Below are 14,941 nucleotides of genomic sequence, written 5' to 3' on the forward strand. Positions count from 1 at the left end.
CATACAGATGATGCAAAGTAACCTTCTGTAATGTGGAAAAAATCAGGAAAAAAGATATATGTATATCATATTCTTCCTGCAATCCACCATAAGTTTATCACAGACATTTATGAAAGATAATTCTCTTGAAGTGTGGGTATTTGTAAATGCTGTATGAACTCAGCAGAAAATGCAGCAGAGTGGGATGGAAAGGGAGCCTCTAACTGCATAAATTGCTGTATAAATTACCTGAAAAACACTGTGAGAAACAGGGAGGCAGAAAACATCCACCACACTGGGCTTCATTCAATGGGCCTGTTTTCCTCACATGAACATGGGATTTACTCATTTTTACCATAAGCACTTTCTAAGACATGGTTTCAAAGCAAATCCTCTTTTCTGCTCTGCTGAAGTTTTCTTTTACTGATGGTGAGAGAAGGCTTAGGAATGGAAAGGCTTCCAAAATCACATAAAATTATTAACATATACTCAAACATATAAACATCTGATTTAAGTCTTAATTTCTTTCTTTTTCTATCACATATAAATTCCAGATCAAGATAAATATATTCATTACTGAATAAGCTTTAAATAATGCTTCTCTCTATGCTGAACCATTTATCTTTTGCAAATACACTGACAGTTATCTTTGTTTTTCTCAAAAGCATTCTCAGTCCCAGTTTCTTCTGCATGGTTGAGTTCTTCTGTCAAAAACAGTATCTTTCTGTAAGCTGGCCTATTTTGCCCATGTCTTCAAAATACTTCTATTACTTTATTTATGGTGTATAATTTTTCTTGCGAATAAGCATCAAATTGACACTTCCTTTAAAAGCTATGAAAAACAGTTTTTCCTTTTCTGAATATTTGGAGTTGGTGTTTATGTCATAGCAACCAGTGGTGCTGCAACTTTCATTCACATCTATTTCTCTCTCATAAGAGCAATCCCTGAAAACCCCCCACATCTGTTCTTTTATGAATTACTATATATATGTAGGCAAAGATAGATTTGCTGTGATGGTACATGCCCACCTGTTCTTTTATTATCATGTATGTTTTTGTACACAAGAATTTATCACTCTCATGTAACTGTAGCCTAATGGAGTCATCACGAAAGCATCTAAAGAGAATATAAAAGTCTTACTATGTGTAGCCTTATTGGATCTGATAGCAAAAGCAAAAGATCCTGCCTTCAAATAATCCCCAAAGCTGCAAAACACTATTTACCATGAGTTTATCAGTAATCTTTAGGAAATAACTTGGATGGAACTGTAGGCATGTCTTTATATATAATTTCACATGATTGTAACTGTATATTCAGAGGCAATCTAAAACTATAAAAATTAACTAGTTTCTTGCTGGTCTGTGGTTTGGAAGGAAGATTTGACTTGGTGCTTTGGCTACAACACATATATTTAGAGGCTTTTGGGGACTAATTTTATCTTTCACTGTATATCAATTCATGTTATTTTACTGCAATCAAATACACGACTTTCAGCTTCAGCAGCAGCACTAGGAACATGACTACTCTGATCTGCTTTAGACACGTAGCAGGATTGTCCCAAAGAGTTTCTAACTATTAGGCACACAGATTCGTTTAGAAACAATTACTACCTGCCCTGAGGTCATCTGGGTGCTGAGCAGAACTGTTGATGGAGCCCAAGTCTGTTATTTCCAGTTTCTACATTCTGCATACTTCTCCAGGGAGAAGCAAACTAAAGTCTGGCCCTCTGTATGCACCAGCAGTTTTCAGTTATTAAAGCCTAATGTTTTATTAAAGAGTCCTTCAATCCACTTCAGAATTACTGGAGTTCTACCACAGTAAAAACACTTTGGCATTTTTGTTCCATTTCTCTGTGGTATCAGCACACAAGTATCTCACCTCTGTTTCAGTGAAGGGTTATACAGCACTAAACACTGTCCAAAATCTGAGACGTGCTGTCCTCCTGCTGCTGACTCAAAGTACCAATGAAGACAAAAGGACCAGTAGTACAGGCATTCAGAGTTCTAAGCAGATCTCCAAAACTAGTTAGCCTGATAAAACAGGCCTGGAACTTCCTTATTACTCCAAAGGGGCTAGCTGCAGCTGCCTAGTGGCTCTATTACATCTAAATTACAATTCAAGTCTCTCCTAACTGGCCTGGCTCAAACTGCACACTGTGCTTGGACACAGAAGTGGTACATGGCTACATTTTGAAATACATACATATAAAAGAACGCGGCTAGAGAGGAGTGTCTGAGAGTCAAGCTGTACCTCAGGGAGGCACGAGCTCAGATTTCAAGCTGAATAAGGTTTAAGTTTTTACAGGTATAACCCTCAAGGAACGAGGAAATTCCTCAAGGAATGAGTAGCCAAACTTTCCTCTCTTGGCCACTTCTGAAGACATTCTCTTGATGAAGAATATTCTTTAGAGTCATCAAAGGTCAAAAAATGACATGGGTGGAAGGTCATGAAGTTTAACATAACTTCAAGTCCCTTAACAACAGCACTGGGAGACGGGAGAGACACTGGTAGCTGGCATTCTCAGCCTTCCCACTACTCAAAGTACAGGATACATAATCCTTAATAATATCAAAACATGTACTGACATAAGACTACATACTCCACCTTATAGATCCCTTAAATCAATTGGTAAGAGAAGTTAGCTTGGACTGCAGCGGGGCATTTACCAAACAGTATATCTTAGTCTGACAGCAGAGCTTCAATACCTGCACAGGACTCTTATCAATGCCTGGATTAAATTTATGATGCTGTTCCTGATCTGTACATCTCTAAATTACATGGGATTTGTCCATCTAAGAGATCTCCCTGTGCCATGCTGCCACAGTTGCTGTCAGCAGAAAAACTCACACCAGACACATTTGGTATTAAAGAAGGAAAAAAGAAAGAGAGTTGTCAGCAAGACTGACTCACTAGGGGACAGGTTGCTTTGCAATTTACTCCCACCTTTAGTTTGAAATAGCTAAAATCTATTGACCCTTAAAGTGGGCTAAAAGGTACACTGCATTCTCAGGAACACAATTAAGAGTGATATTTTTATACACATCTGAAAACTATGCTTGCTTTCTAACCCCTGTTTATTTTCCCCTTGTTAGAAAGTAATCTGAGGTCTTTATCTTTTAAGACAATGTCCTTTAATCTAACAGAATGGACACATTTTATTAAAACGGGATTTTAGACAGCATTATAGGAAAAGAATATGCATTCTCATGGCTCTTTATCTGCAGAAGGGATGCCATCTATTCTGCTGAAAAATGCTGGCCTTTCTCCAGTTTTGTTTAGTAAAGGCTACAGATAACACAGTATATACATACATCTTAGTTTGATGTATGAGACCTCTGAGCAGGACCAAAAGATGTCTGCTGTTAAACTTAATAGGCATACAGCTATTACCCTTTAAAATCACCTTTTGTGCTCCACTTGCCCATCCCTAATTGCTTCAGTTAATTAGTGCTAGGATACAAGCTTTAATGGCAAATGTTAAAAAAGACAAAGTTGTTTCACAGAAAGGGAAGAGCTTTTTCTGAAGCTGCATATCACCTAATGGGTACCTAAATCTGAGGTTAGCTCTATTTTGCAGGTAAAATAATGAATACCAATTCCACAATAATGCATTCATATTTTATCTGTGCGGTTACAAGGCTGTATACCCAGATCCTAGTACGATTGCTTCCCTTTTCTACCTTAGTACAAATTAAAAATAATGACTATTTGAGGAACAGAAAATTTCCTGAGGAACCACAAGGGAATTTCTCAAAATACAGCTCCCTAGCATTAAAATCAAGTCTTCTTTTCTTCTATAAAAACCAGACATAAAGTAAACACATAACAACAGCTGTGACTGGCTAAAGAGCTGGCTTGTTCAGTTATCACCTACAGGACTGAGTCCTCATACATGCATATCATGGTCATTAGCATTCCACAACTGGATCTTTTCCCTCACTCAATAGCAAATCAATAGTTTTCGCATCTTCTTGTAGCTCATATTTCCCCAAAGGATCTCAGTGATCATATTGTTTTTCCATTTTCCAATGTACTGTCTGACCTTTTCCCTCAAGGCCTTGCACAATTCACTTTAGTCAATCACTTCTTATTGATTGTTAGCGCCTGCTCATTCCCCATCTATCTCTGCTTTAATGGATATGGGGGGGAGGGGGTTGTGATTTTTTTAATGTCCTGTCATCTACTCACTGCTCCTTCCACCCTTATTGCTTTAGATTACTCATTTAGATTTATACTTCTGTTCAACTTTCACTCCAGTTCAAGCTTAAATTTCATCTTTTCTCAGCTCATCATTTCTTTCGTACAATGCCTTTATATACAAAACAAACTGCAGTTTTCAGCATGCCACTCTCCACTTAAGACCTCACATAAAGTGCCATTCTTTTGTGAATTTATAAGGTCTAGCAAAAACCCTTTCTTGGTTTATAGTTTTTCCTGACACTTCTGTTTTGTATCTTTCGGACAATTTAGCACTACACACACTTCCTTCTTTCTAGGAAGAAGCAGAGAAAAGAGAGTTCCTGGAAACACTTTTTCACAATTCATCCAAAGTCAAATCCTGTCTGCTTACCTGGAGATTTACCTACTTTCTGCAGGGCACAAATGCTGGCTTATTTGCAGCTGTCATCTTACCTTTCTCGGCTTTGTAAAGACTGAATCTCGGAAACTGCAATCATTTCATTTCTTGGGCTACTTTTCCCTCCAGAGTTCTGCAGTGGTATCAGATAACTGCTCCCTGTTGCACCACCACAGAAGGAACATTGACCACATATTTTCTTACGCTCACTTGTGAGTCAGTCTTAACATCACATACAGGATACAATTATTGGGAATTCCTAATTTCTAGTAGCCTCTTTCACTCATCACAGCAATGGAGAATCTCTTTGGTCCTCTTAGCAACAAACAGACATAACTAACCTGCAAAGGCTGCAGACAATCAGCTCTATCGAGATGACTGCCAAAAACGGACTGAGAACTGCTGTCTAGACAACTTCTGCAAAGTTTTCAAGTGAAAGTTTTGCTTTTGATGCAGGACTTTTTTTAGCTGGAAAATCCTCCAATCACTTTATTACAATATCAACCATTCAGCTCATGGGAAACATGGACTTAGAGTTGCTCTTCAAGTCCCCATATTAAAAAAAAAAAAAGTAGTTTGGAGGACCATCTCCTTAGTCCTTTGTTTTCTTGGGACTCTCTGTTTTCTCTAACCATTCCCTATTTTACTGTCTCATTTTTTGGACATCACACTCATGAATGAGAAACACCATGGTATTCAGCACTTGGATGATGAGCCAGAAAGCCCTTTTTATAGCAACAAATTTCTTCAATACACTGACCCATGGCACATTCAACACAGGACAAAGAGAGACATCCTTAGAAACCTTGACAATAGGTATGTAGGGATAAACCAGTGCAGAGCCAGTATCCTCAGAGTCCAGCAGTACAGAACTGGTATCCCAAGAATTTGGAATAACTTACTTGTCCTTTTCCATCTGTAAGCATACCGATGCTATTAATTCAATTACTTTGCAACACTGTCAATCCAGAAGTAAAGTTCTCTAAGTAAGAACTGGGGAAAGGAAACATACTATGTAGCTCTTTACAAAAAGCAAGTTGAGACTTTGCCAATCTGTTATCCCTTCTACAACTCTTTAGAGGCTTTCACAACTATAAACAAACCATGATGGCAAATGTCATTTAAGTTGTGATGCCAGGACTTCTCCCAGCCAGTGGCTCTCAATGAATAATGCTGCAAATGTAATGTGAGTAGTACTGATCTATGTGAAATTTCAGATGACCTTGCACTTGGCCTTGCTGACTTTCATGAGGTCTGTGTGAGCTCACCTCTCAAGCCTGCCACGGTCCCTCTGGATGGCATCCCTTCCCTCCAGCATGCTGACTGCACCACGCAGCTTTCTGTCATCAGCAAATCTGCGAAGGGCGCATTCAATCCCACTCTCCGTGCCTACAACAAAGATGTTAAACAGTGCCCGTTCCAATACAGGATCACTGAATGGATGAGGTTGGAAGGGACCACAGTGGGTCATCTGGTCCAACCTCCCTGCTCAAGCAGGGTCATCCTAGAGGACACTAAACAGGATTGTGTCCAGACAGCTCCTGAATATCTCCAGTGAGGGAGACTCCACAACCTCCCCGGGCAATCTGTTCCAGTGCTCAGTCACTTGCACAGTAATGAAGTTCTTCCTCATGTTCAGGTGGAACTTCCTGTGCATCAGTTTGTGTCCGTTGCCTCTTGTTCTAGAGCCTGAGCAGAGTTTGGCTCCATCCTCTTGACACTTCAGATACTGATAGATATTCAAAAGATCCCCTCTCATTTGTTTTGTCTCGAGACTGAACAAGCCCAACTCTCTCATCCGTGTAAGATACCATAACAACATTTTCAGGACCAAGTTCTGGACCCACAGCCATTTAAGTAAGTACACAGAGACCAAGAGCAAGATGTGATTCTATTTTTCTAGTATGAACATAAATAGGTGTTATACTTCATTGTTTCAGGGATAAGTGTTACAATTTCTTTAGTCTGGACTGCAAAACAACTCTTATTTAATCCTATTTCCAGAAAGATGGGACTTATTTAACAGAAATACATCATGGTGAAATTACAAATAGTAATTTTGTTATAACGACACTTGTGTGCCAAAAAATATACAAAGGATGCATTTCCAGAGCTCTTCTCTATACGCCTTCCAATGATACCTTTTCAGTAATTGTGATTAGTAACCACAGCGTAAAACTCAGTGAGAGTCAATAATACATTAGATGAAGGATGTGGTAAGACTACAGATTGACACAGCCATTTTACAGTTCTACCTGCAAAAACACTTGCTGGAAATCTTAAATTATTTGTCAGCTTTAGAAATAGCCTCACAACTTCAACTAAATACTGACTGATGACGGGGCCATAAGCAAGACATAAATTTGGATGATGTCCATTTCAAACCTTGAAAGAGTAGACTGAAAATGACAAATCCGTTAATTTTAAAAATAAAAAAATTATAAACTAAATAAGCAGCAGTAAAGTCACAGTATATTAAATTAGTACATGTCATTGCAGTAATGCTTATGTTCTAGTCATTTGACTTTTATTATTAACAAACCTCTTAGGAGTTTGTCCTAAATGCTGCTAAAAAACATTCACTTCAAGATGTCAGCGCACTCGCTTTTCCAGGTGTAAGCAGTTTTCATCCAATTAGTGTCAAAAATAAGAGGAAAAAACATAACATACATGACACATACTTCAGAATCTAAGGGTACAGGTTACCATGACTAGCTAGACAGATTGAAACATGAGCTGCCAAGAAACCTCCTAACAAATAAAGTCTTCTCTGGATTTTGCAGGAATAAGAGAAGGAATAACAAAGAACTCAAACAGTTTATACAGCAAGGGATGACAGCCTCAATATCCTATCTATGGTTGCCACCTCCAGTTTCCCTTCCAGTTTGAAATAGCCAGGATCTCGTGTCAGATGAAACAAGTTAGTGACACTAACCAGATTTTGTTGACAGTCATTCCCTTTTCCAACCCCCATCTCTGCACTGGCATCCCAACAATCATTCTTTGTGGAATGGAGAAACATATAATCTCTGGAAGAGATTTTTTTTAATTTTAGCAGTCCCTACAGAGCAATTCAAAGACTCATTGGCAGGGCAAAATGGAAATGAGGGTTATACCACAGCACATAACAAAATGTCTCTTCTGCTCTTCTGCTTATGATATAGTCAAACATATTATTTTAATTTTAATTAAAAAAATCAGTTGTCATTTTAGGTGCTCTGTAATAAGCAAATGACCTCACTGCCTTAAAACACCAACAGTGGTATACAGTGTCTGAACGTAAATACATTGGGGAAGGATTAAACAGACGCACAACCCTGTGGGCTCATCTACTGCAACCTCCCCTGGCAGTGAACAACGCCAGAATCACCTACCTGCTTTCCTCTATTTACTCAATCTTGCATGTTCATGGGTGAAATCTTTACAGCCAAAACTTTAGTTCACACATACACACACACAAAACCACATAGCGTTCAGTATTCACAAACAAACAAAACCAAAAGTTCTAGTGATTTTGTTTCTTCTTCAACTTCGGTTTTTATTAGCACTTTAGCTTCATTTTCTCATAGACTCCAAGTCAGTGTCAAAACCTAGGTGAGACGGCCATTGAAGCCAATGGTAAAGTTCCCACTTAAATTAAGGGGTTTAGCTCAAGTCTTGCTGACAGCCTAAGAACATCCATCATCATCGGTTACTTGTATTTGAGTACCAATACGAAGCGAATTTTACAGGAGAATAAGCAAAGCAGTGGATTCAAAATGTGAAGCATTACTTCAGTATTCAGTGTTATACCCAAATTCAAATGAAATTGATGCCACTGTACTACAAATGAATCAGGAAACAGATACCATGAAAGCTATGGTAAAACTAGAATGATTTCTTTCTTTTCCTGTGACCAGAACAATGGAAACTGGCCCCATATTTGAAGTGTTCTGAAGATTTGCATGTGTTAAGCCCTATTTTAAACTCCCAGCCTGTTTGTCCTACATTTATTTATTAGAGAAAAACACCCAATGCTGGTATCTCATTACTCCACATCTATACCTTACTAGTAGTTGCAAAAGCAGTTCTCCTAACATTAATCTTCTCGGTCATTAAAAGTGTGTGCAGGTACATTGAATATTTTTTAGGTAAGCAATCAGAAATAATGGCATATTGCTGTCTCAGGTAAAAGTTACATACTTGTTCTGAGAATTTTTCCTGGGCTGTTGAAGACCGTGGACAGCATTTTCTAGCTGGGTTATGTTACTTTACATACCTCTCATTTTTCAGTACAATATCAGATAATGAACAGATACATGTAGGTTTGATGAGTAGTTGTCAAATATCAAATTTTGTAGAAGTAAATTCTCCTCATATTTTGGAAAAAAAAAGGAAAAAAAAGGAAAAAAAAAAAAGGATACCACTGCTTAGAGGAAAGCCTGGAAGTGAAAGTGAAAAGAGTTGTTTTGTTGAGCTGTAAACAATGGTAAACAATGACACCTAATAAAACAGCAAGAAGACTAAGGGATACCTGCAGCAGGAAGAATCAACAAGCACCTCAGATACCTCCGACTCTTTTGTGCTGTACCAAGAAGTTCCACCAAAAAGTTTAATAAGTGTCAGTTCACTTTAGAAACAGAGTCACAGAACATTATTTGTACTAAATAAGTCCTATTCTCTTTCTGCATCATCAGTACCGAGGATAATTGCAGGAGAAATTCAGGACACTGAAAGAACTAAGCTAACTACTCCAGATGCAACTACCTTTCTATATCTACAAATCCCTTGCTTAAACACATGGTTGCCTGAATTTGAAGCGGAAGTGTTTCAGGACCAAACAAAACCCACCAGTTTTGTCTAATACCCCAGAGTACTGAATGAATACATTAAAAGTATGTCAATTAATATAAAAGTTGGTACACAGTTCAGCAGACCAAGGAGAAGCTGTGGAAAGGAACAGGAAAAGACAGATGCAAACAAAATATGTCTCTTGATTCTACTTTCAGCAACATTAGGGAATGCGGATAAAGAAAAGTCAGAATTTTAGAGTCTCATTGGACCACCTTAGATGTTAACACAGAAAAATAAAATTTCTGATTGTTCTCCTCTTTCCCTGAGGATTACCTTCTTTTAGGACAATAGGCCCTTACACAAAATTCAAAACCAACTCTGAATCTCAAGGTAGCATTTTCAAACAGTGAAATATTTTATGAACAAGTGCTGCTAAAGGAATCTTTTGACAACAATAAAAATATCTTCTTCATGCACAAGATGAATACAATAAAGTCTGTCACCATTTAGGAAATATATGTCAGAAAGGCCAGTTTCCATGTCTCAGTTCTCCCTTTATTCCTCCAAGAACATGTTCAAACAAGAATGACAAACCGTTCAGATTTTGTGTTTGAATCACATTACAGGGCAAACAAGCTCTCTGCTGAGTACAAAACCCCTTGCATTTTATTTAGTGCTACTTAGCATTTTAATTAGCATTGTCTTTTACCTCGAATTTTTGGCATATAAACTACTTTAGAGCTAGAATAAAATTTTAAGAGGTAAAGCCCTACCTGCTCCAAGAAGATGAAACTGAAACCATCTGGTAGGTGAAATAATTGGGGGGGCATGAGACTTATTTTGTGCTCTTTCTATCTCAGACTGTAGGGAAAGTGCAAAGGGAATAGTACCCAGGAAAGAAGAGACAACTGAAAAATTACCTTGCCTATGAACTTTCCTGAGTATGGAGAAATCTGTAGTGGAAGGGTGGTGATTACTGGCACCTAAGCTATGCCATTATTAACACTCTCCAGAACCATGAGGTAACAACCTAATTTAGCATCCATTTTCCAGTAGTTGTTCTAACTACCTGCAAGCAACTCCTGAGCCCTGGCATCCCTTAGACCTAGGACCTCAACAGCACGCTTTCCTAAGGGATTAACAGAATTTAGTTACAGTGGAAGACATGTGGTGGGGACATTATAATTAAAGCACATTACTAAATTTTTAGCTGGTAGAGTGACAGCTCTTGCCAGTACTGAGGAGACAAGAAGGTACAAATGCTTAGAAGAACAAGTTAAGAGCAATGAACAGTTCAGGGGGAAAAAAAGGGAACTGAAAACCATGAAGAACATACACAAAAGTGTTTTGATCACTATCTCCAAAGGCAGAAATATAAGGAACTAGGGACAAACACTGTAATGAAAAGTGATTGAAGATGATGATTCATATTAAGAGAGATGGGAAATCTTGTGAGTGCATGGTCCTGAAGAAAGGCCAAAAAAAAAAATCACTCCAAAGGAAAAAATAATCCTCATATAGTCAATAACCCCTTGGCAAATAATTTTTATTATAAGGGAAAAATCTCTTTCCCAGATGCGTAATCTGTCAAAATCCCTGTCACAACTATCACAAAGGCTAAGAGCTTAATAGGATTCTACAGAAGAGTATCATAAATACAGACACTATTATCTTTAAGCAAAGGTAAATAATGATAACCCATGCTCATCTTCATTTCTCAGAACTTAAATCAACGGTCAAATGAAAGCAAATCTCACAGTACTTTCACTGTGCAACAGAGAGCAGTGAAGAGGTCTCCTATCAAGCACTGATCCAAGCTGGCCTTGCTGATGGCCAGGGCACACCAGCACAAAAAAAAACAGGGCCAGAGCAGTTCTCAGCTATAATTGTGAAGGAAGTGCTTATACCCTGAAGCACCAGGCATCAACACTACTCCCAGTCCTGGATCTAGTTCAGTCAATTGAACTTGTCTGATCTTAGCCACAGTCTATGCATCCCTGGTAAAGATGCACACACTATTCATTAATTCAGCTTTGTACTAATCTCTGAAGTTGCTGATATTGACCACTGCCAAAGCAAAGATCATTTGAACACCTACTAGTTGCTTGGCATTACACTGTAAGCAATTTCCAAGGGCACATGTAATAAATACTTTCGTGAGTGCATAGACCTAAGCAAAGAACCATCCTGTGTCTTCTAGGAAACTGTTTATCTTTGCAGAAAAGTTTGCAATTTCCTGTGCATGAGTCAACTGATGGTCTCTGAGCCCAGTTCCTTCCCATACATACACACAGAGTATAGACCCACTGCTTTCATTCCACTAAAAAACTGCCAAGAAGCTTCAATCTGAAGCTACATATCAGGCACAGTCAGAAATCGCAAACAGTACCTTCTGAAACCAAAATGGACAACTCTAATGAGCCCACAACTTAAAGTCTGAAAGATATACTGAGGAAAAGGTTATTAAATACTGAAGAGGAGATCTGAAATGCTATTTTGAAAACACTGATCTGATATAGCCAGACTGTGTGTAGACACAGTCTGGGCAGGTTTGAAAGCCTTATAGTATACCTAAGCTTACCTGCTCAAGTACAAGGCAGCAGGGACATCCAGCTAGGTCACTCCATCTCAGTTGGGGTCTCTCTACCCCAGTTTTCAAAAGAATATCCTTGATGTTCATGTGCATCCAAAATTAGGTTAAGGTCTGAGTACCCATCCTGAAGTTCAGGATTTTTTTCTCGAGCACAAGCTCCCATGCCAATAAAATGGCACCTTGCAGGTAACAAAGACAGAAGCACAGTGTTCTGCTTACTAGACAAAATCTTGACTAAATAGAGAGAGCTGAGAGAAGGTAAGAGACCTAAAGACTACAAAGAAGCAGTAGTAAATATGCTCTCAAAGGAAAACACACAGCTGTCTACCTGAAACCAGTGCCCAACTTACTATGCCTTTCCAAAGTGGCTCATGCATCTTTCTAAAGCTATTTCCTGTTTTCATTGTGCAGCCTGGCAAAGTTAAATTTCGGGTTAAATTAAACCATGTACACAGACTTTGCCATTTCAGTGCCTCTCACCCTCAGAGAAGGAGTCTTTTTACATTCCAGAAGTGCTAATTTTACATTAATGCTTCTAGTTTCTATGGATGTGCAAACACATAAAACCAGATAGTTTTAGTCCTTCCATTACAGTTTTTTTTATCTGGGTTGGAAAAAGTAGAAGGGAACTTCTGCTCTTACATGTAACACAAGAAAACTTGTCATCCATGAAACTGGGTCTTAGTAATTATTTTTTGTTTTGTCAGATTTGTCTAAGGAGATACACACACTGTCACAATTAAGGCATTTTGAAAGAGATGAAACATAAACCCATGGTTTTGGACAGACTCTGAGATTTGTAGACTCAGGAAATAGAGAAATAAGTGTTTGTCAGCTCTTCAGTCTGACTATGAAGTAGTGATGGAAGGTTCACAGTTGCCAGTGGCAGCTTTTAGACTTTCCAAGCTGCTTCCCTGAACCAGGACTAAGAGTACAACAGTTTCATCACACTTCAGTGACAAACGCATCATCAAACCAAAACTGTTGAACTAAGCTGAAGAGAGATAATTTCTCCAGAAAATCTGAATTATCACATTTTTCTCCTTCAAATGATTAAGCAAACTCTTTTAATAATCATACAAAGTTTTCATTTTTGTATTACCTGGTTGAATAATTCCAGTAACAACAGCGATATATTCCTCAGGTTTCTGATCAGTGGAAATCTCTCTGCTGCCTCCATCTAAGGTCAGTGTCTCATAAAGAATCCTTGAATTCTCCACCCCACAAAGCAGAATTACCACATTTTCTAGAGGTTTTAGAACTTGTTCCAGAAAATAACATCTCTCTTGATTCAGGCAGTTAAGAAGTCCACACGAGAGTATCAGGAGTTTACATTTATAAGAGGGTAAACAGAATAGCTCCTGGTGCTTGAAAGTTGAAGTCTCTAGATTGTAGAGTAAGATTCCTCCTTCACTCACTATGTGTCCAAAAAGAAATTTTAAATACAGTGCCCACTCTTCTGCTTCTTGTCCATATATCACAAGGACATCCTTCGTATCTTCTAGAAAGAAGAAAACATTTTTAGAAAATAAATTCAAATGCGTTTTGAATTCACTATAAATATCAGAAGACATACTGCTAGTTTCCCCCCTATTAAAAACTTGAGGTACTGAAGAAATCACCTTCAGCAGAAATCACCTTAAAATGACAATCATCTCCTTATTTTTAAAACCGAGGCAGAAAGATTGTCCACAGAAATACTGGAAAAAATAGCTCAGAATATTACATGTTTAGAATAGCTTCAACTAGTATTTCAGAATACATACTGAAATTGCAATGCAGGAAGCAGAGCACATTCACACATTCTGCACACTCCTAGAGTCTTGACAACAGGCGATACTATTAAAAATTAAACACTTAGCTTTTAATGGCAGAAGTAAAGAAAAGTTTTTTAAAGGCTCGACTGCATTTCTTTTCAACTATATTGATTTTTATATATGAGAAAGAAAGCTTTATTTATGTAAGAAAAGTGAGTGAAATACAGTCTTAAGCTCTGCCAGGGGAGGTTTAGGTTGGATATTAGGAAGAAATTTTTTACAGAGAGAGTAATCAGGCATTGGAATGGGCTGCCCAGAGAGGCGGTGGACTCATCATCCCTGGAGGTTTTTAAGATGAGACTGGATGTGGCACTTAGTACCATTGTCTAGTAACCACAGCATTGTTGGATAAAGGGTTGGACTTGATGATCTTGGAGGTCTTTTCCAACCCAGTGGATTCCATGATTCTATATCTAACACCACACTTGATGGAAGAAAGGCTCTGCAATACACATCTCATAAAGCCTTAATTTAACAGGGTTTCCATATTTAGTTTGTCTTTTCTATCTATATACAGAGGGAAGAGTCTTACTGCTGAGGAGAGACTCATACGAGCAAGGTTTTCCATACTGCAGTTTGGTGCAATGTTTATTGAAGCAAGCAGCTAATGCTATCAAGTTGCCTGTGGGAAATCAAATGTGGGTTTCTCTTGAACTACAAGCATGCTTTTTTTTTTCCCCCTGCCATTGATCTGCCTTCTATATTAAGAGTTGACTTCAATATTAAGCAGGAATGTAAGGCCTGCAACTTCCCCTAAATTGTATTAAAAGGTGAAATATCACTATTTTGAAATGCTTGCCTAACTGGAAGTGTGGAGTCAAAGTTTACCCTGTGAATAGCTATGATGTCCTCTATCAAAAATCTACTCCATGTACCTGTAGCTTTTCCCTATTGCATATTGGTTTTGCCTTCACAAATTTTAGTAATATATATGCTTGAAGGCAGTTTACTTGAAAATTAAAGCCCACCAAAACTCTGCTTTCAGAACAGTATTATTTTAGTCTGAAACAAAAACAGTCTAGCTTTAATGCAACACTAACCAATACTGAATACACAGTAACAATGCATAACTTTCAACTGGATTTTTTCCCCTTCATTATTTCCATCTCTTACTGAATAATTCTTTGAAGTTACTGCACTTGGAATATAATGTAAGTTGAGATTAATTTTGTTCCCTTGAAAGTTAATGTAATAGAAACTAT

The 14,941-nt window shown here is 38.1% G+C and overlaps 1 protein-coding gene across 1 annotated transcript in view; it reads right to left on the reverse strand.

The window, feature by feature from the left end:
- Positions 1-14,081, reverse strand: part of BANK1 (B cell scaffold protein with ankyrin repeats 1) — a gene marked incomplete at its 3' end in the record, with an annotated part of 115,155 nt that extends 101,074 nt beyond the window's left edge. The window contains 2 exon segments of the mRNA XM_039385578.1: positions 13,025-13,423; positions 14,060-14,081. Coding sequence (XP_039241512.1) covers positions 13,025-13,423; positions 14,060-14,081 — 421 coding nt within the window.
- Between the last annotated feature and the right edge of the window lie 860 nt (positions 14,082-14,941).

This window comes from Pipra filicauda, unplaced genomic scaffold (genome assembly GCF_003945595.2).
Source record: "Pipra filicauda isolate LSUMZ 115617 unplaced genomic scaffold, ASM394559v2 scaffold117_size3949168_pilon, whole genome shotgun sequence".
In the NCBI taxonomy this organism is placed as follows: Eukaryota; Metazoa; Chordata; class Aves; order Passeriformes; family Pipridae; genus Pipra; species Pipra filicauda.